The sequence below is a fragment of the Python bivittatus genome, unplaced genomic scaffold (genome assembly GCF_059951505.1).
Source record: "Python bivittatus isolate LINGU-HERP-01145 unplaced genomic scaffold, Pbiv_v1 ctg000120_np1212, whole genome shotgun sequence".
In the NCBI taxonomy this organism is placed as follows: domain Eukaryota; kingdom Metazoa; phylum Chordata; class Lepidosauria; order Squamata; family Pythonidae; genus Python; species Python bivittatus.
Genome location: NW_028277037.1, coordinates 831,674 through 857,434, shown reverse-complemented (window position 1 = coordinate 857,434; position 25,761 = coordinate 831,674). Strand labels below are relative to the sequence as shown.

Here is a 25,761-nt window from a genome sequence, read left to right as displayed (position 1 = left end):
AGAAACTCTAGAATGTTGGAGAAAAGTAATTGTGAACTTCTTCATCTGGGGTTGAAAAAACCTAAGGTTCTGTAAATACGTCTGATATTATATATGTTGCATTTCCTTTACAGATCCCAGGTTTATTAGTGCTCATTTGATCCCTGAAAGTGACAATCCAGAAGATGACAAGATATATTTTTTCTTCCGTGAAAATGCAATTGATGGGGAGCATTCTGGAAAAGCCACACATGCCAGAATAGGACAGATCTGTAAGGTAAAATCTTGACTGATGTACAGAGGAATAAATATAGTCCTGATAATTTTGCACTTCTAAAAATTATTTTACCAAAATATTTTGGAATATTATCAAAGGGTCAAATATCAGATATTATTTAGCATTTAGCAATCAGGGAAAACTTTGGGTTCAGTCTGATTTTAATTCAGCTGAATGAATTTGAACAAACTTCAGTTCCTCAAGCTGAGGCAGAATATGAATTAGTAGATTGCCCTATGCAAAAAGGCTTTTTCTACTTCTAACAAATTTAAAAACAGCAAATGTATAATTATTTCTCTATTCAACTACAAAACCCAATGTCTAGACTTCAACTCTTTGAAAGAGAACCAGCCTCAATAACAGCATCTCCTGTTTCTGGTCCTTCCAGTGGGGAGTACAAAAGGCCAAGTCTTCTCAGTGATAGCACCCTAATGATGGAATTTCATTTGGAAGAAAAGTGGTTACATCCCACTTGGTCAGTTATATCCCAGTGGTTACATCCCACATTGTCTTCTGGGAGAAAATGGTTAAATCCCATAAAGGTTCATCAGGGTCTTTGTGAAGTATTCAAAAATCTTCCTCATAGTTCAAAAATAATCCAGATGTAATGCTTTGGACTTTGTGCTAATTAAATATCTCTCTAATATTCATTAAAACAGTCTTTTATATCCATACTTTCCTATGAGCCTTAAAAATTGTGACTGTTTTAAGAGTTCCACTAAATTTAATGATGGTACTGAAAGCTGGGAAAGGGCAGGATGCATTAAAGAATAATAGAAAGGTACAATGATTGTACATGATCTGAAGCACTTCTTCTGAATTACATTCTTTTTTTAAATAGTTTTTATTAAGAGATTTTACATATATAATAAGAAATACATTTAAAGAAAAAATATAGTAAATGTGAAAAAGAAAAAAAAAGGAAAAGACAAAGAAAAAAGGAGATAGAAAAAAGAAAAGACAGAAAACATGAAAAAAAATATGTAAAGAAGTGGCTTCCAATCTTCCTCTCAGCAGTTATACATACAATTCTAATCAAACCTCTCTCTCTCTAAGATTACATCATAATTCCCTTCTTTTTATAACCTTTCTAATCATCATCAACAAAATCATTTTCTTTTTTATGCAAAAAGTCCATAAACGGTTTTCAGTCATTGATGAATGTCAATAATGACCTTTCTCTAATCAAAGAAGTCAGTTTGACCATCTCAGCAAGTTCTGTCAATTTCACCAGCCATTCCTCCATGGTGGATAATGCCAAATCTTTCCATCTTTGTGCATATAATAATCTTACTACAGTAATCATATATTGAAATATTCTTCCATGACTCTTTTCTAACTGTATATACATCAGTCCTAAAAGGAAAAGTTCTGGCTTCCATTGAATATTAATCTTTAAAATCCTCTGTATCAAGGTATGTATTTGAATCCAAATTTTTTTAGGTTTTTTATATGTCTACCTAGCATGATAGAATGTCCCTTCATGTTGTTCACATTTCCAACATACATTTGGAATGCCATTATACATTCTAGATAATTTCTTTGGTGTCATGTACCAATGATACATCATTTTATAAAAATCATCTTTAAGATCATAACATAATGTAAAATTCAACCCTTTTGACCACATATTTTCCCATTGATCCATCTGTATATTATAACCAAAATTCTTAGCCCACTTTATCACACATTCTTTAACCTATTTCAAATTTCAACAAAAGTTTATACATTTTAGCAATTACATGTTCATCATAGGTACACAACTGCACTTCAAATTCTTTGTGCCATACCATAAATCTTTTTATCCATTTTAAATCTTTCTGATAACTGTAAATGGGAAAACCATTGACAACTATATCCTTCTGCCATTAGTTGCTCTCTTGATTTAATTTTATATTCCCCTTGGTGATTCTCCAGTAACTCCTGGCGTGTTAACCATTTGTCTTTGCTTGTTGTTTCTCTTCTGTAAAATGCTTCTTGTACTGAGAGTCACAGAGGTGTTTTTGGGTAAAACCTGGGTTTGTATCTATTCCATATTCTCAGTATGGTACGTCTAACATAATGATTTTTAAAATCTACATTGAACTTGACTTTCTTGTACCACAAATATCCATGCCACCCAAACCTCAGGTTATGTTCCTCTAATTCCAAAAGCCTTCTGTTTCTCAGCAGCACCCACTGTTTCATCCAAACCAAACAGCAAGCTGCAAAATACAATTTCAAATCAGGTAAACCCAGTTCTCCTCTTTCCTTTGCATCCTATAGCACCTTATATTTAACTTGTGGTTTTTCCCCCTGCCATACAAATACTGTTCTATCTGATAGAACAGTATTTCCTTCTTGTAACTTTAGTATCACTTGCTTTTCTTTTTCTTTTTGCAGCCCATATGCCAATCATTTCCCCAGTTTATTTGCAAATTCAAAACTTCTTTGTTTTGCATAATTCTTTATTTCCATCTCTCTCACTGTTAACATAGGTAATTGCCTCTCTATAAACTTAATTTGGTGATAATAGTTATCCTTTCTGGGGACTTTTTAAACTCTTCTTCCTTTTTTTATCTCATCCAAAATCACTTGTATTTTCTCTTGCTTTTTTTCTTTTTTAAATAAATGTTATGTTGTATGAAATATCTTCTTATAAAAGCTTTGCTTGCATCCCAAACCATTCTTACTTCTGTGCCTTTATTAAGATATTCTCAAAAAAATTCTTTTAACTTCTTTTTCCATTCCTCCACTACTGTTTCCTTTTGCAATAACATTCATTCAATCTCCATCTGAAAGAGCCATTTTTCCTTTTAAAAGTTAAATCCCAATCCAAAAAGTTAGTCAGGAATTTAACAATCTTTTTTCTGATATCTTCCCCATGGCCTTTTGAAATTGCTCTAAATCTTAAACAAAATTCTTTTTCTCTCAGTTCCGATAATGCCAAGTTATCCAAATCTTTCTCCATCTCTCTGGTTATAACTTCTGTCTTACTTTCCAAAACTTCCACTTTGTCATTAATTTGTTTTATATTTCCAGCCAATTGTCCTACAGATTTTTCAGTCTTCTTAACTTCTTCTTTCATATCCTTTTTTATCCCTGTAAATCCTTCTTCCATTTCCTTTTTAAAAGTATCCAAACTATTGGCAACTGTTTCAGTCATCCTCTTGGCAAATTCCTCAAACATTTTCTCCCATAAATCTGGTGTGATGCCCTTATCTGTAAGTTATTCCTTCTCCCATTTTTGCTGCTTTTCTTGTGGTTGCCATTGTAATATTTATGGCCAAAAGTGAAAGTATGTCAATTACTAGAGCAAAAAGTAAGATTTTTTTTCCCCTGACTTGCTTTTCTCTGTCTTTAACACTTTGGTCCCAATTAGCTGTCCACAGCTACAGTCACACAATTCGGCTCATATTATCCTTATCTTCTTATTTTTGTAAAATCCATCAATTATCTACTCTCCTTAATAATAAACAATCAGCATTCCCACGAAGGACCAGTCTATTTACCTAGATAATTTTACTATTTTCAAAGGTACCTTTGTCAAAAAAACAAAAACAAAAAACATTTCTGTTTTCTATAAATTCTGCCCCCTTTATCCATTTAAAACTTTCTTAAATCACCATCTTGTTAAGCTTTTTGCTTTTAAATCAAAATCCTTTAAGATAGTTTTTTTTTCTCTCTTCTTAACTCCAAAAAGAAGGTAACTCATCGAGTGTTCTTATTCTTTCCTGCCAGTTGGAAGATCTCTCTTAAGTTATAAATTAATTAATCCAAAAGTGTTTAAGAAAGTGAGGCTTTTGCAGGCCAAGTGTCCATAAAGGCTGCACAGCAGTTTTGAGCACAATGGTAGTCCCTTGCCTCCCAAGCCGCTCAACCCACACTCAACCCACATCACTGAAGTAAAGCACCTTTTGAAATCTTCATGGCCTTAATAAATGTATTTACCTGTGTAATATTTATTCATTTATTCATTCAATTCATATAGTCTCCCGATTCAATTTTTATATTAATTCCACTGTAAAACCAAACTCATCTTGGCTTGATGGTAGGAAAGTCATTGGAGTATTCATGCTGTGAAAGACTCCACTGTAACTTCTGCTCTGATGTTTTGCTTATTTTTACCATGGAGGCATTCTTTCAGTGTAGAGCAGTCTTCTTCATGGACATTAGGCAAGACAGAAATCAAATCTAATACTGTAATTTTAAAGGTCATAATTAGGGGTGAGATAATTAGGAGGCTCTTAAAATTCTGCTGTGAACTTTTTATTTTATAGAATGACTTTGGTGGACATAGAAGTCTTGTCAACAAATGGACAACTTTTTTGAAAGCACGATTAATGTGTTCTGTGCCAGGACCTAATGGCATTGACACCCATTTCGATGAACTCCGTAAGTGATTGTACTATTTATGAATACAGATTTATTCTCTGGACAGCTACATGTTTCATTATGAATTGACTAAGTTGTTTTTCCTTCTTCCTTTTATTGACAGAGGATGTGTTTCTAATGAACTCAAAAGATCCTAAAAATCCAATAATCTATGCAGTATTTACAACTTCCAGGTATGGCACATGCTGTTTTACTTATAAAAGAGCATATATGGGGCTGGCTGTTTTGAAAAGCTTTCTTTGTTAGTGTGGGCCTTGAAAAAAGGGAGGCATTTTCTTAACCTTTGAGCTGAAAGAATCCACTGAATGTTGAAAGGTTAATGAATTGGAGTTTTCTTATGAAAAGTCATAAAAAGATTGTGACCACACAGTACGGAAGGGTGCATAGATTGATACAGATACAGACAGATATTGGCTCATACAATTTTACATTAGCTTGTTTCATTGCCAAGATTATATCTTGCTTGGGATCTTGAGAGAATACAGTATACTAACAACATAAGTAACTCCAAGGGTCTTTCTGAGGCTTTCTGAGGTTGATTGGCTATGTGGCTTTCAGTTACTCCAAGAAACTGAACCTCATCAGCAATCTTTCAATGTACTTAGAGTGATATGAGAACAAGATCAGCTATGGCTCACTGGTTTAACTGAAAAAGAAATCTAGGGAAAAAACAGAGCAAAGAGCATAGAAGCAAACAGATATTTAGAGATGTGGATAATGTTCTGTCCATATGAATTACATAGATGTTTCTAAAACCTTCTTAATCTAGAAAAAATGTGACAACTTTTTTCTTTCTGTCTTTCCTCATCTGCTTTCCTCAATATTAGCAATATCTTCAAAGGGTCAGCTGTTTGTATGTATAGCATGACTGATGTGAGACGGGTGTTCTTGGGTCCATATGCTCACAGAGATGGTCCCAACTATCAGTGGGTCCCATACCAAGGAAGGGTGCCATACCCACGGCCAGGAACTGTAAGTGCACTTCTTGCTGGAGAATCAGATGATGCCAAAATGGTTACCTGGTGTTAAACTGGAAGATCGGGAATAACTTTAAATAAATGAAATGGGGGAATTGCTCACATATTTAAATGCATAGCCATTAGGTTGTTCTCTCAAAGCTAGCTATAGTGATTTAAAGACATAGTGATATCCTTTTGAAAGTAATAATCCTGCAAATTATATATTTTATATAAAATATGTTCTTTTAAAAGATCCATGAGGCTCTTGCTGCTCTCTCATTCATCAGATTTCCACCCCTTAATTTCAATAATCCTATAGTATCCAATTATTCCAGGAAATACACAAGTTTTGTTTTGTTTTGTTTTGTTTTCCTTTTCATGGAAATAACTTCAATGTTCAGCTGAACTATGGAAAACTAGCCTGAAATTTAGACAGAATAGCAATATCTGTAGCTGGGCACAGACCAGGGTTGTCATACTTATCTGATATCACAACTTGGCCTGCTTATGCATCAGAATGAGATGATAGATAGCTAGCATAGCACAGTAGACTCTATCAATTTAGGTTTTAATTTTAACTCTATAAAAATGGTTAAAGCATACAGTCTTCTTGGAGCTGAGCTTGACTTATAGGTGACTTTATGGACTTAATCAGTAGTTTTCCTAACAACAATATGGAAATGGTTTGCTACTGTATTCTTCTGGGTTGTTGTTCTTCTTGTTTTTACTTCCCAGACTACTTAGTTGTGGTCTCTCAACTAAGTCCAACACAATGCTGTATCATAGTGGGAGACTACTAAGTGCCGTACTATTGTTTGCTTTTCTATTAGGCCTCTGGATGTCATTGAATAATGGGAACCACTTCTATAAAATGTGTAGTCACCAAGCTCAACTGGGAAGCTTACTTGCCAGAGTAGAAGGGTAGTATATAAATCAAATCTGTCAGTCAGTAGATTATCCAAAATAATTGCGTGAGTTTTGATAAACACAGCTTTCATTTTACACGTTAGGAATTTGAGGGGAAAATGCCCACTTTGGAAAGCCTCATAGTGTGTTTATTATACATGTAAATTTAACACTTAATGAACAGCTGCTTGTAAATTATAAAGCCAGATCATTTAAATTATGAAGTCAGATCATTTTAAAAAATGGAAAAAAAAATTGAACATTATTCCCACATGTTCTTCTGTATGACTCGCCAACTGTATGGTCAATACTTACTATTTCTAAATTACTTTTCTTGTTCAATCCATTTCACATACATTCTTTGATTAATCATTATCTAATTAATGCAAGTAATCAGTATTGAACATCTGGAAAATTATGTCTGCCTTAGGGATTTGCAGTTTGGAATTCTTTTAAACAGAAAATTGCTGCAGGCTACTGAAAAACAGTTGCCAGTTGTTCTCATTATGTAACTGCTAAAATGTGGCATCTGAGTTCTAAAAAGAAGGGAACACTCTGCATTTTTAATTGGATTTGACCAGCTTTGATATTCATCAATGAATATGAATATTGTAATGTTGCTGAAGTAAACATTGGGTATCACAGTGTGAAGTGATACCCAACATTTAATAAAATAAACAACTGGCTTACTGTTCTCTTCTGTCTCTTCTTTTTCTTTAGGAAAATATGTATGTGTGGTGTGTTTAATTTTCTCTCTGAGGAACTATTAATAAGTCAGTGCCTGTAATAATATTTTTCTATATTGGCCAGGATTAAGACTTAATTATATGTTGCATTTCAGGTGATGTATACTTTAGGAGTTCAGAAGTTTTCAAGCACATTGCAAGAGTTGCATGTTTGAATCCATAAAGGGAACAAACATTATAATTTAGTTTGAAATTGATTCAGTCAAACTCCAAATTGGATTGACTTCCCTAATGTAAGTTGTATCACTAAATCAAATTGGTTTGTCTCTGCATTGATTCAACTATTTAGAAAGGCTTTGGCATGCACTCTTAATAGTTAAAATGCTTCCTGAACATTGATGTATTGCTGGAAGCCATCTGGAGTGTTGAGCTAGACATGGAATTCCAGGCAAGGCCTGACCAAGGCAGAGTAAAGTGAAAGTTATTTCCCACATCCTGGGCACTGTGCTCCTGTTACTGCTCTCTTGTTTTTTTCACTAGTGTCCAAGTAAGACATTTGGAGGCTTTGACTCAACCAAGGACCTACCTGATGAAGTCATCACATTTGCAAGAAGCCACCCAGCCATGTACAACCCTATATTTCCTATTAATAACCGGCCCATTATGATCAAGACAGATTTGGACTATCAATTCACACAAATTGTAGTGGATCGGGTAGATGCAGAAGATGGCCAGTATGATGTCATGTTCATTGGAACAGGTAAGACTTGTTTATTTGCTTGTTTTATTTGCCAAACCTGCCAGAAAGTGAAATAAAAAATTTCCAAGTTCCACATACAGTGAGAACTAAGGTGGATTTTTGATTGACAGAGTAACAGAAAGTGAGCACATCCCATTTGTTTCCTTTTAGAATGGACTTGTATGTTTACTTTAAAACTGAAGGCTGTGTAATGCCGTCTTTTACTCCTGAAGGAAAGGTGAAACATAAATCCAACAAATAAATACGAAGAAGGCCTAATTTACATATGGCAGCCACATTGGATATATTGTTAAGATGGAAATTTTTAGAATCCTCGTTTAATTTAAAAACAAGCAGCATTTGATCCTCTGGCTTCTCCTACCAATGAGAGTAGCAAAACAAACATGGGCAATTTTATCACTTCTAATAAAACAAAATCCTTTCTGACTTGTTTCTCTTCCAGTAATCCAGTGTTATATGTTTGTAAGTTATAAATTATAAGCTATGGTTTAAAACTTTGTTTTGGCAGAAGAAAAACTAGTAATGCCCCATAAACTTGAGTGTTGGAGGCTTTTTTAAAGTCTTTGATCAAACATAAAGACAAGGAATGAATTCAATAATAAAATAAATAAACAACATTGAAAGGGACCGAGATGTACTGATCACTTTTGAGGGGGTTTCAAGTGATGAATGAACTGGAGTGGTGCCAAAGTATGAGAACTAACCAAACATTTCAAGCAACAAAGCAGCTTTTCCCCTGAGAAAACTCTGCTCTAAAACATCTTATGTAATAAATTTATAAATATCAAATGTCTGTTAGAATGTTATCATATCTATTATCTTATATGGTGATTTGGTTCAGAAAATTGGTACAATTCATTTGGATTAATTTAACTGATTTGATTTCATGTTCCAATTCAGTTCAAAATGTTGGATAGAACCAACATTTGGATAGGTCAATTTGTTTTTGCTGTTCAGATCAACTGGATCATTTGATCTGATTCCACAAATCAAATTGATTTATTGATTCAATTTACTGAATTGCTGTGACACATCAATTGTTAAAACTTTAGAATTTGATCTGATTTGATGCAGCAAAACTTTGAACACCCTGCTATCTCTTTCTATGCACCATAGACTGTGATATGGTTCTTCACTGGCAACTTATTCTCCATCAGGATGTTCAGTCCTATGCACACATCTTTGGAAATACGTTCCACTGTCTTTATCAGGCTTCAGCAGTGTGCTTTTGCTTGTAGCTATGATAGCTATTTGCTGGTTATCTTCACTTCATCCTCAGAGCAACCAAACATCTTGGTTTTCTTTCCTTTGGAAATGGGACCTATCCCCAGAGGCTCTTAAAATAAAGTATAAACTGTTGGATTATAGTAATCTTGGCAGAAAGTGCAAATGTAAAAGCAACATGCAATTCCCACAAAGGCTTTTCTGTATTGGTGAATCCAAAATGCATGTAAGGTGGCCCCACTCTACTTCTTCTGCTTCTGCTAGATGGCCATCACAATGAGAAATGGGAGACTGACTAGATGAGGCTGGACCACCTCCAATACCAATGAGTGTGATACCTGAATGAGAGCAGGTCTTTCATATTACAAGGTGATACACAACACATTGCTGATGTTGGATATATCATACCCATAGTCCAAATTGTTCTCTTTATGGTGCAAAATAGAGAAAGGATCATCTGCTATCCTGCTTTCCATCTCTATCTGGATGTTGTTAAGTACATAAAAGGACTATAACTGGAAAAACCAAAAGACACTCCCATGTTTTGGGATTGCCCATACTAATTACCCACAGCATTGTTTTCAGTAGCTCTGGAAAGTCCTATTCCTTTTAGATATAGATAACATTGATTGGTTCTTGATTAATTTTGTGCCATCATGTCAGTGTCATCTCTTAGCAACCACATAGATAGGTCTCCCAACATTGCACTCATCGCCACTGTAACTGAGTCTATCCACCTTGCTGTTGGTCATCCTCTGCTTCTCTTTCCTTCCACCTTTCCCAGCACTGCAACTTTTTCCAGAGAGCTGGGTCTTCACATGAAATGAAGGATAATTTGAGCCAGGTCATTTGTGCCTCAAGCAAGAACTCTGGATTGATTTGTTCAATGATACATCAGTTTGTTTTCTTGGCTGTCCATGATGTTCTCAGGAGTCTTCTCCAACACCAAATTTCAAAGGGGTCAATAATCTTCCTACCCTCCTTCTTCAAAGTCCAACTTTCTCTTCCATAGACTGTCACAGAGAGTACCATTTGCACTATTCTGATCTTTGTAGGTATAGACACATCATGATATCTGAATATTTTTTCCAAGGCCTTCCTAAATTATTGTGATTGAACTCTTTGCCCTTTATCTTTTGTCTCTCTCTCCCTTCCTGTTTTTGCCTGCCTTTTCCATATTCTGCCAGTTAACAGTTTTGATGTTAGTTGAAGTTCAATAAGTTAAAAAAAAAAAACATCAGGTTATATCAAGCTGTAGTGAGTGATGTGTGTGTGTGTTTGCTCTTGAAATAAGGGGGAATTTCCTGACTGTGAGAGCTCGTAAGTAATAGAACAGCCTGCCTCCTGAAGTCATGGGACTTCAGAAGTCATGGGAGGTCTTCAGAAAAAAACTGGACAACTGCTTATTGAGAATGGTATGAGGATTCCTGCACTGGGCAGGGGGTTGGACTAGAACACCTCCAAGGTCCCTTCCAACTGTAGGTTTCTATGAGTTTTTAAAGCCATACAAATTGGTGGCCATCCTTCTATCTCATGGCAATGAATGTCAAAGTGTAGTTATGATTTGCATGAAGACATATCTCATTTGATCTAAGTACTGCCCTGAAGTAGTTTCCATTCTTTGAAATGAAAGAAATTTCTTTTCCAGAACTGTTATGGAGGAAATTGACTCCCAATGGTCAAATACATAATAAAAGCAGGATTAATAAATATTGACTATGTAGACCTACTATTAGCTTATATTGCAGTAGGTTCTACTGTGCTCTCAGGAATCTGGGTTTAGGATTGCAGGCTAAATTAATAGTTCACTTTAATTCTTTCATGAACAAAGGTTCATTTCATCTTCTCCAGCAGGCTAAAATGCATGTTTTAGCATATCCATCTGCACTTGTAACTTAATGTAGAAGTAAAGAAAGATCATTTAGAACAGTCCATCTGTCAATACACATACATTCATAATACTACATTTATCTTGTAAATTAAGTTAATCACCAAAAGCTTTCTGATCTGAAAAGAAAGAACTAATTCAGTTGCGTGAAATTGCTTGAAAAATTACTCAACAAGAAGTTGATCTTGAATGCAGATAAAGTTTCATTTCAGGTGCTTGAGGCTCTAATATTTAACATGTTGTACTCTGGACCTCACAGACATTATAGAATAGCTATCACAGGATTTCCTTAGAATATGCATGAACACATTCCAACTTTATCAACTTCTGCTGCTATAAAATGTTTTAAATATAAGAATAGCACTCTCTCCCTGTTGCTCCTTTGTTTCAGAAAATGAATTATCTTTTCATCCTTGATTCCAGCAGATCTGTTAGATGTTTATATTGGAATGCTGTGTTGGTTTTTTTAGACTCTCATTTACTAAATTTAAAAAAAAAACCTAATTTTTTCTAAAAATTGTCATATTTTGTGCTGTCACACAACCCATGGATGGCATTCAGCAAATATATATATACTATATGTGGTATTTTAATAGAAGTTACTGCTTTTGGTTGTAGAGAATTCCCACTGTCCTCTTTAGCTGGTAGATCCTAAGATTCTTGGGAAGATACCATGACCACCTGCCATTAAACAAGTTCTTATCACTTTATATCACTTTATATCACTTGCTAATTGCAATCTAGTCCATGCTGATAGTACAAGGATATTTGATTCATCTTAGTCTTCTATTGCAGCATTTTCCACAAACTACTTTAAAAGATTCCTTGGCCTGTTGATTCCTTTCTTCCAAGGAGCTCTTAAATGTCCCCCACAAACTTGCACCATTCATCTCTGGCATGCAGAACTGTAAAGAACTTTATAGCTTGTAGAACATGGTTGAAAGACTATCAGTGTAATATTGATTCTGCTAGTTCAGACCTATGATTTTTTTTTTCCTGAAAGATGATAATTATAATATGAAAACAAGACTTTATTGAATTAAAAATGAAGCCATCCTGTCTAAATGAAAATGTTCATTTCTTTCTTTCAGATATTGGGACAGTTTTGAAAGTAGTTTCTATTCCGAAGGAAACCTGGCATGATTTGGAGGAAGTTTTGCTGGAAGAAATCACTGTCTTTTGGGTGAGTGCATCTGAAAAATATTGATTCTTTTTTGTCCTGCCACCACTGCAGTCTTCCCAGATAGCTGCAGATTGAGCTTATTATGGAAGAGCGCAATGAACTGTCCTCATGAGCCTTGTCAATTAGAGACTCAGGCACTAGCCAAAATAAACCTTACAGCTATCAGTGCCAGCTGTAAGCCAAGAACAAAAAATTATATAGCTGACTTTTTTTTTTTCATTTGGTGGAACGTAAAAGACTAGCAGATACGACTGTTTGCAATTTACAGTCAAAATCATCTGTATGTTTGAAGGCCTCTTTGCCTATCTTTTCTACTCTAAAAAAATATATACAAAATTTATTCTACATATGGGCAAATGACATTAAGACAAGGGTGTAGTGAAAGGTCTATTTTTCAGATGTTGAAGGGTTCCCATGATATAGCAATTAAGAATCATTATGATGAAATGCACAGTTTGAACACTGTTGGCCTTATTTCAGAACTTGATTATGGAGACATTTATTTATTTATTTAAATTGGTCCAGGATCCTGGAGAAGATGTGACATGAGAAGAGGAGAATAAAATATTTATGTGTTGCCACTGCACTATTGGTCTGGTTCATTAAATAATGTTTTAAAATTATTAAATTAATTTATTTTAAATTTTATTTTAAATAATAGTTTTAAATTTTAAAAAAATCCCAAAGCCAAAAAGCATGAGCTGTTATGATTTAAGTAATTTCCTCCTACACTGAGCAAAGCAGACCTCCTCCACGTTAGCAGCTGGTCAACACAGGCAAGGGTTAATTTAAAATGAGAAGTCAATGCCCCCTTCTCTACCTCTGGCAGTCACCCATAGCTCAGGGTGGAGCATTTTTTTTCATGCCAAGCTTCCCAGCCTCATCCCTGGTATATCAGACTGCAAAAAACTTGTATCTAAGCCTTAGAACTGCTGCTGCAAGTTTCTACAAATAATACTGAACTAGATAGGACCATATAACTTTGCTTCCTGCAATTCATCAACATCATTTATTCTTCTGTAAATTAATCAAATTGAAAACCATACAAATCATTGATGAGATTTCTTTAAACAGGTGATGAAAGATCTGCAGATTCTTGCAGGTCACCTAACATCAGCTTCCCTTAGACATTTAAGAAATAGGCTGTAATGGTAAACAGCAGCAGCTACATTTGAACAGAATGTGAATTGCTTCACTCCATTTTACATTGCCATTATGTTGGCCTATGAATAGACGTTACGTGATTGGGATAAAGATTGAAGTCTAGCCTAGGAAGTCAGAAAACCTCCTGGAAAAAGTCAATGGTAAATCACTTTCATGTTGTGGCCAAGAAAACTCACATCCATGTAATCACCAGGAATCAAACCTGACTTGAAAACATTATCATCTTTTAAAAAAATTATATAACAATATTGTAAACCTATTCATTTTTATTTGCATGGATTGGCATACCAGAAAAATCTGCTCAGCCTAGCAAAATAGTTGCTCCTAGTTTACATGATATGGTGGCTGAAAAGCTGAAATAATTGGCATGTGTTTTAATCCATTGTCACTTTGAACACTGTATACAGCTGTATACAAAAACTTCAGAGTAACATAGAGTTATTTACTGAGTATTCTGATTTAATTTTAGAGACAGAAATTCTGTTCTGTATGAAATGAAGGATAAATCTTGTTTTTTTAACCAAACAATGAATTTAAGATCTGACTTTCAATACACCAAATGCTAGGCTTTTTATTTACAGTCCAATTTTAAAACATAGGTGTTGTAGAAAAACAAATGCCTCCTAACCTTTCTACCTGAACAGTTGATCAAATATTTTCATTTAACAGGTAACTGATGCCTTCTAATAACAAGCTAAATATTCATTGGTGCTATAAATTCAAAATGCTTAGTATCCACTGAGCCATATCCAAGCTTGGTATTAGTGGAATCAGGGTTGTCTGCAGGTATCGTAAAAAAAATGTCAAGATGGCAGCTACAAAGGTGCAGTCAAAGCTCTACCAATTTTCTGTATCCAACTGCTTTTTTATGTGTGTTGTCACCTTCTTCACTTTTTTTGCCATACTTGCAGACATCCCTGAGTAGGGTGAAATGTGGAATCTTGTTGTCGACTACCAGAATGAACATGATAAAAATTGTAGCAATATTGGGGAATTGAAAGAAAATAAGAAGTCTAATATTTAGATTTCCACTGAAATTTCAACACTGCATTTCTACCAGAAAGGAGTGACCCTGAACCCTTCCCATGGTATCATCATCATCATCATCATCATCATCTCAGAAGCTGCATTTTTACCAGTTGCAGTAGTATTCAAGGAAACACACAACAATTGAAGTAGGCTTATGAATCCTAATAAGATGGATCATTTTTTGCTAAGAGGGAAAAGGAGAATTTTTACCCTGGAAATGGGATGGTATTTATTTATTTATTTGTTGGTTTGTTTATTGATTGATTTTATTACCCATTGCAATTCTGAGAGTCTCAGCAGCATTACACATCACCATAGGGCCTCTGGAACAGCTCTACTTTCCATAGTTTCTGGAAGGCTAAAACTGTAGGAGTCAACCTCCGTTCAAGCAGGAGGCTATTTCAAAGTGTGGGCACTGTCTACAAGCCTCCATGTTATGTACCTTGTGGAAATAGATGACGTTGCAGTTCTCCCAGGACAAATGGGTTAGGCAGATCAATCCCAGTTGTAGAAGGCATTCCTGAAGATACTTCAGTGCCAAGCCATATATGTTATTATACATTATTAAGACTCAGTTTATAAACCATAGAATTATATCTGCATACCAGCTTTGTAAAAGACACACTCTAACTTAAGAAGATATGCTGCATTTCAGTAAGGGTAGTTGTACCTTTGAATGCATCCATAGCAACCATCTCAGTGCAAACATTCAAGTGTAAAGCATCCAGATATCATCCTATTAAGTAAAGCAGCTCTTTAAATCATCTTTGATTTTAACTCTTATTTTTTGTTTTAGGAACCCACAGCTATTTCAGCCATGAAGATTTCCACAAAGCAGGTACGTATAAACACAACCTGGGAATTCTTAAATATTTACTGGCCCTGGATTTCAAAACGCTTAATTTGGCTTTCTGCATGTGAATCCTGCTCTGCCCCATTTCCTTTTCATAAATATTTATGGTTTCTCACATAAAATCCTATAAGCAAGAAAATGCAAAGTCCTTTTCTATGCTTTCCTAAAAGTGAAGTGAAATGACAAGCTTGTGTATTCTCATTAATTTTAACGAGTCCTTAAAGCAGCAACATCTTTTTTCAGGCTGTTTTATGATGGTGAATGTGCATCTGAGTTTCCTAGGCCTAGTCCAACATTACAGCCATTCAGCTGAAGTCAGGCCTCTTTTTCAAGGTCCCACTGGCTGACTAGTTTTCACAAAGTTCAATGTACAAATGTCATAAAATGGAAGAACCCACTTTCAACAATGTTACACATTTAGCCTTTGAGGTCAGAACACTTTCAGACATTGAGACTTGAATGCACAATTGCCCCATGTTTTTGCCTGTTGGGTTTCTCAACAGCAGATGCTAACTCTGCTTAATTTTTTCAAGAACACCAACATTTCACAACATGATGTGTTCCAATAAAACAAACTAAATTCTTGAGATGGTCTTTGGTGGGTTACTGGAAACCTTTCTGCGTCTCCAAAAGATAATGTTTCTGACTTGCTGTTGGATAGGACTCAGTAATGGTTAAGAGTGTCTCTTTTGAGGCCAGTTGAAGGTTGATCACTGGAGGTTTATCCTGGGATCTTTTGCATGCAAAGCAGATATCCTACTTATAGTCCTTTCCAACTTTTCTAACTTTATAACAAATCCTGTTTAATTTTTTTAAAAAAATAATTTTAAATGAAAAAATCAAGTATGTATTATATATTTTATTGACATTGAATTGATCATAAAGGTGCTGGGAACCCCATTAAATATTGGGAGCTTGCCTAAAGTGAGTATATTTGACATGAAGTATTTTGTCTGAGATTGCTTCCACTGTAGAATTTATCACAGTAAGAGAGAGAGCAGTGAGATTTAAAAGAATGTGCTATTATGAGAAAAACTATGCTAAAAACTGTTGAGGTGTCAAGTATATATATATGTCTCAGAATGCTCTGCTTTTGATTATTTTTACATTCTTTTTTAAAAGAGCCGATTACATGTATAATAAGCCATGCATTTAAGTATGACTTTTCGATCAAAGGTCTCTTCATGTATTCAGGAGGGATTACAATTCCCCCTGAATCTCCAGCAAACAAATCTGCAACATTAAAGTTCTCTCCAGCTAAGAAAGCCCAAGTCATTTGTGCAAAGTAAGGCCTATAGAGTGTCAGTCTAGGAACACAGTTGTTTGATATGCTCTGACAGATTTCTGGCTATGCATGCTTGCACTGAAGGAGTTCTTGGGAACATGTTGATTCCTGTTTCCAGAACTTTCTGAGCTGTATGTCTTCAGTGCATTGTTGCTTCTATTTTGTGAAGGAGGAATTTTTTTTAGAATGAAGTGATGAGTTTATTGTCTTATGCTGTGCAAAATATTACAATGAACAAGCCTTCCCAATTTTCATCCCTTGGCTGAGTTGCTTTTCTTCTCCCAGTCAGGGATAAAGGAGTGAGGTGTCCCTGCAGATGCTCCCAGACATCAGTCCCTAGACTGAACCCAGTGCATTTTCCTCCCCAGTTTCTAGGGCTGTACAGTGCTTGGATTTAATCTCCAAAATGTGCTTTGGAGTGAGTGGGTGCAGCTGCTGAGCAATCCTGGGGAAAGATGCAGCTGCTTTAAAAAGTTGCAGACAAGGTCTACATCTGTGTTCCCAAGTACTCTGAAGCTCTTTTTGCAGATTGTATCTAGTTGAATAGCTCTAATAATTTCCTATTTCAATAAGTAATTTGCAGATGGTAGTTGTTGGTTTAAACTAATGCTTGCAAAGCATTTGGCACACAAGTATTAGAGTATATACATTCAGATTAGGCCTGATAAAGCAGATTTCAGTATTTGAATAGAGAAAATTTACACTTCATAGTGATAGGTGGGAAATAAAAAATGTGGAGCAGGAACTGGGTAAGTAGGTTCAACTGTCAGATTTGTTACATCTGATAGTGTCCAAAAGGATTCCTTGTGGATCTCCACTCCCATTAAAAATTATGATTCTCTCTCTGGAGGGCTGCATAAATTCCACAAGTCCCACGAATATTGTTTTTGTTGCATACCACAGTGGTAAAAATTACTCATAATTACATGAGAAAATCGTGCTCTTGTTCAGCAGTTTAGAACTATTTCCTTCTCTTTGCAATCCTGTAGCAACAGCTCTACATTGGCTCAGCTGTTGGAGTTTCCCAGCTTCCTTTGCACCGCTGTGATGTGTATGGGAAAGCTTGTGCAGAGTGCTGCCTTGCTAGAGACCCATATTGTGCTTGGGATGGTGCTTCCTGCTCTCGCTACTTCCCCACTGCTAAGAGGTAAGTGTGAGCTTACATAGCTTTTAGACCAAGCCATCAAGATGCTGTATTGAGTACACAAATATAACAGTTGGTTTGCTTGATCAGATAAGACCAAGGCTTCAGTTCTTTCTCTATTTTTTTCAGTTCCAATATGTGGTATTCAGTGGTGCATTTCTTACGGAACCTCCATTATGTAACATAACAGTACAATGAGATACACTGATTGAAAGAAACACACAACTCATTTTGTATATCCATGGAGGCAAGGCAAACTGTTACAGACCAGCACCTCCAGACCCATATATGCCATGTGATGTACCAAGTTTGAAATTTTCACCTCAGACTGTTTTTTTCAAGGTTTTGGGAAGAAGTCAAAGCTCCTTGGCCAAGTCCTTGCACTGTTCTTAACTCGCTGTTTTGACCCTCACTTTTTGTTTTTCATGGTGAGCAGGGTTGTTTATTGAAGCAATTAAAAAGCATGAAGCCCTGCTGATTTTGCCTGTGCTGGCTCATTAAACTGCCACTTCACAGACCTCCCTTGTTCCTAACCTCTCTATTAAGCTTTGCTTATTCCTTAAAAAACACCAAAACATTATTTAACAGAGATAGGTTTCAATCACAAAAATATTATCATCACATTTACATATTTTCATTATTTAGGTATGCAGCCCAGTGCTATCCAGATTTACTGCCAGATGATTCCAGTTTGTACATATAAGGAAAGGTCTTTCTAGGCTAATGATGGAAAAATCCATCTCCTTCCAAATGTGTATTATTTCTTAGAAAATCCCAAGTTCTGGCCCATATTAATGTGGCACTAGCCCAAACTATGACTCATATGGTGAATTACTTATCATACCCTTTAGTTCAAGCCTGTTCATTATTTATTATTGTTATATGATTATTTCCATAAAGGAGGGCTTTTTTTGGAACTGTTGTGAGAAATGGGATTTTGCATTTATTTATTTCAGAAATTGATATGCTTCTTTTCAGAGAAAAGCCTACCAAAAAAGCTTACACCAAGACCAAAAAACAGAGAAAAAAATCAATATAATCACAACATAAACTAGAACCTATCTTTAAAGGACCGCAGTAAGCACAGGCGTAGAACACCACATATCTGTTAATCAGTTTGATCCTTTTTCTAATTTAAGGAATGGTATGGGAATTGAGTGTTGGTCAGTATTTTCAAGATCATTTAATTTATGTTTTAGTTCCATTTACAACAATGGGACAAAGAAATGTTCTTTCTGATATTGTTGAAGCCACTGTAGCAAGGAAAGGAAAGGAAAGGAAAGGAAAGGAAAGGAAAGGAAAGGAAAGGAAAGGAAAGGAAAGGAAAGGAAAGGAAAGGAAAGGAAAGGAAAGGAAAGGAAAGGAAAGGAAAGGAAAGGAAAGGAAAGGAAAGGATTCCTGAGCTGTGTCTCTTTCTTCCTGGTCTTTGACTTTTGCTCATGATTTCAGGATCTGCAGTTCCACCACAGCCTCTTAATCCTCTTTTCTTTTCCCTCCCTTTGACTGTCTTCTAATTTGTTCAGTATCCCTTTTCTTCTCCAGATGAAGTACTCAGCTTCTAGCAACATCTTTGTCCACTCTTTTCTTCTTTTCCTAAGTATCCCACTTTTATGGACTGAACTTTTATGGTCTTGTTGTGTTTCTGGTGTTTTGGCAGAAAGGAGACAGACAATGATAATCCAACTGTGGCAGTTTAAACAGGAACAGTGTTTGATTTTGTAAATTATTTTTGCAAAATCCTTTTTTAAAAACAATAGTAGCATAAGATGTTATCAAAGCAAATCAATTATCAAGGCAAAGTTTTATTGCTGTGGACCATAAAGAGATTTTGATAATAATTCAGACCCTGAATTTGACTATGAGTGTACCATACTGTAACATTCGGACTAATTTATTTGACGGATTTTTGTAGATTTTTGCCTTTCTTAATAGAACATCTAAGATTCAAATTTATTATGCTAATAAGTGATTCAGAATACGAAGAACCTATAGACCACCAGTATGCTTCCAAATATAGTCCTAGTCATTTGTTTCAACTGAAACAAATATATGAAGGGAGGAGCAAGTACATTGGTTCAGCCTTTCATGAATCTAGATCTTCTTGTGAGAGTGCTTGCAAGAGAAGAAGTGTGTGATGGGGTACAAATCAAATAAAGACTTCAAGACTGGAAAAGCTTCTTGCTTCAGAAGTTCACTTGGAACATATGGAGGATAACAAGACCAGTGAGGTAGAGAGAACCTTTTTGTCTTGGAAAATGTTAACTTTGGAACACATAAATGGAATTTCCTTTAGTGGAGAAATCAAATTAGTTGAGTTAGCTAAAACTTGACTGGTCTTATTTTCAGAAGCAAGAATATTATAGATTTATTGTGCATTTATAAAAGTTATATCTGCATGTTGCACTCTTATTGATTCAACTGTCTATAAATCAATCTGTAACTTTTGTTATCAGCAAACTACATTTACAATTTTGGCGAAAATATTTCCAGAAATAATGAATCAAAGAAGTATTGATTTTTAAGTGCAGTACTGACTGAAAATTATTTATAATGTCTTTTTCACAAATGTTGATGAATTCATTCTTCCACTTTTGGCATAGCATTGGTTCAGGTTCCTGTGCACTTTACATTTAGTGGGTTGAATAAATCTTCCTTCGGTAATCAGCTTGCATTTTCGAACAGTCTATAATATTAATTTCCTTTTAAAAAATGCCACAAATACAATGAATGTGATGAACCATGATTTATTTTAATTCCTGTAGGCGCACTAGACGACAGGATATCCGAAATGGAGACCCTCTAACTCATTGCTCAGACCTGCAGCATCCTGGTGAGTTAGAGTTTGCTATGTAAAGACACACACCCATAGCTCACAAAGGACAAGGTTGGAACTGAATAGCATATTGACTGTTCAGTAATGTGGTACATTTACTTCCATGTACTGGAAATCTACTCCCTACCATCTATAGGAAAAAAATATATACTGTACCTACCCAATTCTTTGCATTTTAACTTAATGAAAATCCAAGAAACTTGATTTATTTTCAAGTGTATGTGTATATGACTGTTGCCTGCAGTGCTATGAACCTGGGAATAAATCTTACTGAATCCAGTAGGACATGCTTCTTAGAAATATAAGTTTGCATATTAAACTGAATATATGTTGCCCATGCCAGTCCATAATTCTGTCAAATAACTGTAACTCTGTTCTCTTGGTATCATTTTGGTTAAATTCAGAAAATCAACCTATCTGTGGGTGGTATTATTTCCTGCTGAACTTAGTGAGCTGAATTTCCAAGTACACTGTTTGGGTAGAGTAATTCTCCTAGTCTTTGTCAATAATTCAGTTGTCTCATTTATAGGCTGGTGGTATGTTTTCAGCTTTTTAAAGCAGAGAGACACATGAGCTTTGGAAATCATCTGTACATGTGGTTTCTAAGGCCAACCATCTGTTCTGACTGCTCAAAGACATGCCATGTGCCTAGAAGCCTGATTTTTCTGTTGTGGAGTTAAACTGATTTTCAGCCTGTGATGAGGAAATCTTTCTCTACACATCTCATAATGTGTAATAAGCCCTCATTTGCATCTACAGGAGGGCACTGCAGTCATTCCACTATAATTCCAAAACTTTCTTATCTGCCAGGTTAGTTCCTTTGGGACTGATGAGTTAATTTATTTCTGGCTCTTTGTTAGCTTATTTGAAATCAGGGAAACCATACAACCTTGCAGAGCTTTGGGGCAGACTGTGTTCCCACCAGAGGGAATTCTTCCCCTCTTCCCCCTTCCTCGTCATGTCTGGACTCAAGACAGCCATTCTTCCCTCTCCCCCCTGCCCCATAATAGCATTATTAGGATACATGTCCCATTACTCCAGCCACAGTGGCATGGTTACAGCTATTGGGAAAGGCATCTATTTGAAAAAATGATTGCATGCCATCATTCCTTCAATAATGACTTCTAAGCAGATTTCCAATGCAATAGGATTTATCTATAAAGTAGTCTCCCTAATTTGGGGAAGGGGGAATGACCAGAAGATGCACACAATATGTGCTGAAAATGAGGATGATGAAGTGCTAATATCCCTTTTGTATGGGAGAGAAGCCCTTTGATACTCAAGGACCAGTAATAGCTCAGGAAATAATTTTGGACTGATTGATTGATCCCATTGGAGTGCCTCTACTATTTACTAAAACACTTGTATCTTTTTTCAGGCTTCCACACAAGCCTGAAGAAAGCTGTGGCTATTTTAAGGGTCAGTTAACAACATTTAATAAGTCAACACCTTAAAGCAGCTATGTCTTTTTATAAATTCCTATGAAAGCATGGATGAAAAAATGTGTGATTGCTTTATTGCCTAGTAGAGAGAGAGATGCTGTATTTGTGCACATCTACAGCATTTCTACCAAATCATTTTTAGGCAGACACAATCCTACTAAATATTGTAAATTATAAAAACTATGAAGAAGATCTGGATTGGTTCCAACACATTAACTGGAAAGTGCATGTCCATTGATAGGTACTTGGCTTGAATAGAAATTGTTTTTTAAATAGCTATTTGTTAACTCATTCATCCATTACTTCTTTAAATGACCAATCCAGACATAGAGTGGCACACTGGTCTCTATTCCCAATTAGATAGTCACCTTCCAATTCCAGAAGGGGAACATTCTGCAAAATGCAGCACCCCCCTCTGCTGGACAAAGAAAGCCATTGCCAAATGCTAATCAATCACAATTTTTAGACTAGAGATTTGGGGGCAGAGAATTGTGCATAAACATTCAGAAAGCTTGTAAAGCAAGTTCCAAAATGCAGATTTGCCCATGGGGCCCAGTTCAAATCCAAGTGTGTAAAGTTTCACTTTCTCAAACAGAATTTCCCCACTGTTTTACCGGTCACATCCCAGCACTGCATCTCCAGCAACTTTGTCATTAGCCGGACTTATTTCCAGTTTCTGGAAGTAAAGAACCAGAGACTGCTAGCAGAAAAGTTAGTGAATGGGGTTATCATACAGCTGGGAACAGAGATCACCTTCTCATCCAAGATTTAGAACATTGACTGCAAGCTGCATTTGCACATCACTGTGTCTAATTCTTCCTTTCAACTTTTTTGTTTCCCCTTGATAATTCCCAAACCCTTTCCCATATCTCTCCAATGGATCAGTATTGCTCAAAACAATCCTTTTTTAAAAAGAAAAATAATTTCATTTGCATCCTGGAACAGAGAGAAATCATCTGAATAGCTGCCTTCCTAACTGTTTAATATCTGCTGGTCTACTAGTTATTTTCTTTTCTGAGACTTTTCCTACTTGGGCTTTGATAGCTAAAGCTCATTAAGGTGATATGTTTGATTAGTCTGTCAGCATAAAAGCAATTGGCATGCTTGCTGTCTTCCTCCTGGGGACAGCAGTTTAACAAACAGGTTTTGTTTGCCAGAGTAGTACACAGCCAACATGATTTGACAATGGATTGCACTGCAGGAGGTAACATATCTTTTACTTGGAGAACAAAAAAGCTGTAAAGACTTTGATTGCCAAGCTTCTCACCCGCCTAAATGCCCCCAAGAGACCCCATTAATAAAGATAATCTGGAATCCAGACACTGTCATTGACTCCAAAGGAGAAGATGCCCTATTGTAGCACCAAAAGCAAAGAATCCAGTGGCAGTTCAAAGATTAACAATTTTATTTTGGGATTAGCATTCACAAACTTGTCTGACAAACTAGGCTGCAGCCAATGAAAACTTGCCACAATAAAATGGTCCCAGCACCTGCAAAGTTACACATGTCAAGCTAATGGTCTTAGACATGCCTAAGTCTGCACAACATTAGGATGCTAATCTTTCAGATGCCAAGGAGGATACATTGCAGCCAGAGACACATGAGAAGAAAGAAAAAAGCTGTTAGTGCCATTCCAAAATGCTTTCTCTGGAATGTTGAAAGAGGCAGACCGTAACCTCTTCCCCATGTAAATACTATCTACATCGCTTGAGCTGGCACAAAACTGCTGGCATGAATTGTGCTGCTTGTCAACTACTATTCTTCCACGTTCTGAGGGCAGTGAGTGGTGCTGCCTTACTTACTGCAGGCCAAGTTAAGAAAGGGATTGGTGGATTGCCCGGCTTTGTTTCTTCTTCCACCAAGGATCACCTACCAGTGGAAAAAACCAGGTCCCCTGCTCTTGCAAAGGGTCAGGTGGGGAGAGTTGGGGGGAATGGTTACAATGGCAGATTTGCCACCTTTATCACCAGGGACAGGGTTAAGAGGAAGCTAAAGGTGAAGCAAGAAGGAATGTTCCTGATGTTCCTGCTCAGCACAATCCCCCCACTATGTCTGTTACTTTCAGGCTGTTCCCCAACATGAGAACAGAATTTCAAAAGCTGGAATGGAGTGGGGAAAATGGCATTTCCCCAAGATGATATAAGCAAACATTATATGTGGTAGAAACAACCATAGAAACTGCAGCTGCTTCAGGCTGGCCCTGAAGGTGTTGCCTGTCTAGGCATTAGTTGTAGCATTCATGTATAAATCCTCAGAGATAATGAACAGGAGCACATGGCCCAGTTCACAGGAATTAAGCGTTCCAATCAAATGTGTCCTGGTCAGACCTCAGTTGGGCACTGCAGTTCAAAAAGGATGGAGGGAACTCAAGGAAGAGCAACCAAAATGGTGAGGGGTCTGGAAATTAAGGAGTCTGCAAATATCTGAAGAATTGTCATTTGGAAGAAGAATGAGCAGATGACAGAATGAGAATCAGTGGGTTAAAACAACAAGGAAGGAAGTTCAGGCTAAGGAGGATATCAGAAGAAATTTCTTGAGAGGAAGAGCACTGACCAGTGGAATAGGCTGCCTCATGTAGTGGTTTATTCTCCTTCACTGGAGGTCTTCATATAGTGGTTCCTACAGCCATCTAGCCAAAATGCTTTAGATGTTGAATGAGGGGCTGGACTAGATGATCTCTGAGGTGTATTTCAGCTCTGTGGTTCTTGAAAATAGAAACAGTGAAAAGTACAGCCATGCAAAATGTGATAGCAGAAGTCAGCAGAAGCACTATAATGTCCCCAATGGCGACTGAAGTAACAACATACAGTTGGCAGAACTTAGTTCTCTATCCCATAGGACTAGCACTGTCTCAAAAGTGCAGTAACCCCATGTTTAAAAAGGAAGCTGAGCACTCTTTCAGAAGAATATTAGACCTTTATTTTTAAGGAGCTCACATAAGATGTGACAAGTGCTGATCAGGCATTACCTGGTCAAATAACTCTGTGGAGTCCCATCTCCTCTGCAACACAAGCCAAATGGCCATGGGCTGGAGGAGAGAGGGCTTGCCACAGCAGCCTAAACTGGCTGGTCAGAACCAAGCAGATCCCAAACCTTGGCCTCATCAGCAACCAAGCAGTGGTGAAGCCGGGCATGCTGTATCCACAGCAGAAACTGTGTGAGAAGAAGAGAGGAGACCTTACTGTAAGCAGGAACAGCTGAGACAAGTCATAAAGACCCAGCAGAGAAAAACAGGAGGGGAGGGGAGGGGAGGGGAGGGGAGGGGAGGGGAGGGGAGGGGAGGGAGGAAGGAAGGAAGGAAGGAAGGAAGGAAGGAAGGAAGGAAGGAAGGAAGGAAGGAAGGAAGGAAGGAAGGAAGGAAGGAAGGAAGGAAGGAAATGCTTGTATGGAGTCATCAGTTCTGAAATGGTAGAAATGGTTTGATTTTCATGGATCCAGGATTGCCTTCTAATGGTCAAAGAGACAGATACTGCAGCAACTATATTGCCAATCCCTAAATTAATGTCTCTCTCTCTCTCAGCCCAATCTCCTCACAGGATTGTTGTCGTAGGAAAAAATAGGAGGAGGGAGCTGTATGTATGCCACACTGAGCTCCTGAACAGGCAGAATATCATTCTAATAATTATTTTGCACAACTGGAAAAAAACTATATACTGCAGCCTTGAGATCATACTTTGGTGCTGGACTAGAAGCAATTGCCAGACACTACCTACCATTTTCAGCAAAGTTATGGATAACTTGAAAACTGTTATTACAAAAAGAGAAAGACAATTAT

General features: G+C 36.6%; 1 protein-coding gene across 2 annotated transcripts in view; it reads left to right on the top strand.

The window, feature by feature from the left end:
- The window catches only part of SEMA3A (semaphorin 3A), a 191,895-nt gene that overhangs the window by 160,315 nt on the left and 5,819 nt on the right, over window positions 1-25,761 (top strand). For both annotated transcript variants that reach the window (XM_088134821.1, XM_088134822.1), the window contains exons 7-15: window positions 114-256; window positions 4,516-4,630; window positions 4,734-4,803; window positions 5,458-5,602; window positions 7,722-7,941; window positions 12,145-12,236; window positions 15,226-15,267; window positions 17,557-17,714; window positions 20,474-20,541. In XM_088134821.1, coding sequence (XP_087990947.1) covers window positions 114-256; window positions 4,516-4,630; window positions 4,734-4,803; window positions 5,458-5,602; window positions 7,722-7,941; window positions 12,145-12,236; window positions 15,226-15,267; window positions 17,557-17,714; window positions 20,474-20,541 — 1,053 coding nt within the window. The remainder of the gene's footprint in view (window positions 1-113; window positions 257-4,515; window positions 4,631-4,733; window positions 4,804-5,457; window positions 5,603-7,721; window positions 7,942-12,144; window positions 12,237-15,225; window positions 15,268-17,556; window positions 17,715-20,473; window positions 20,542-25,761) is intronic.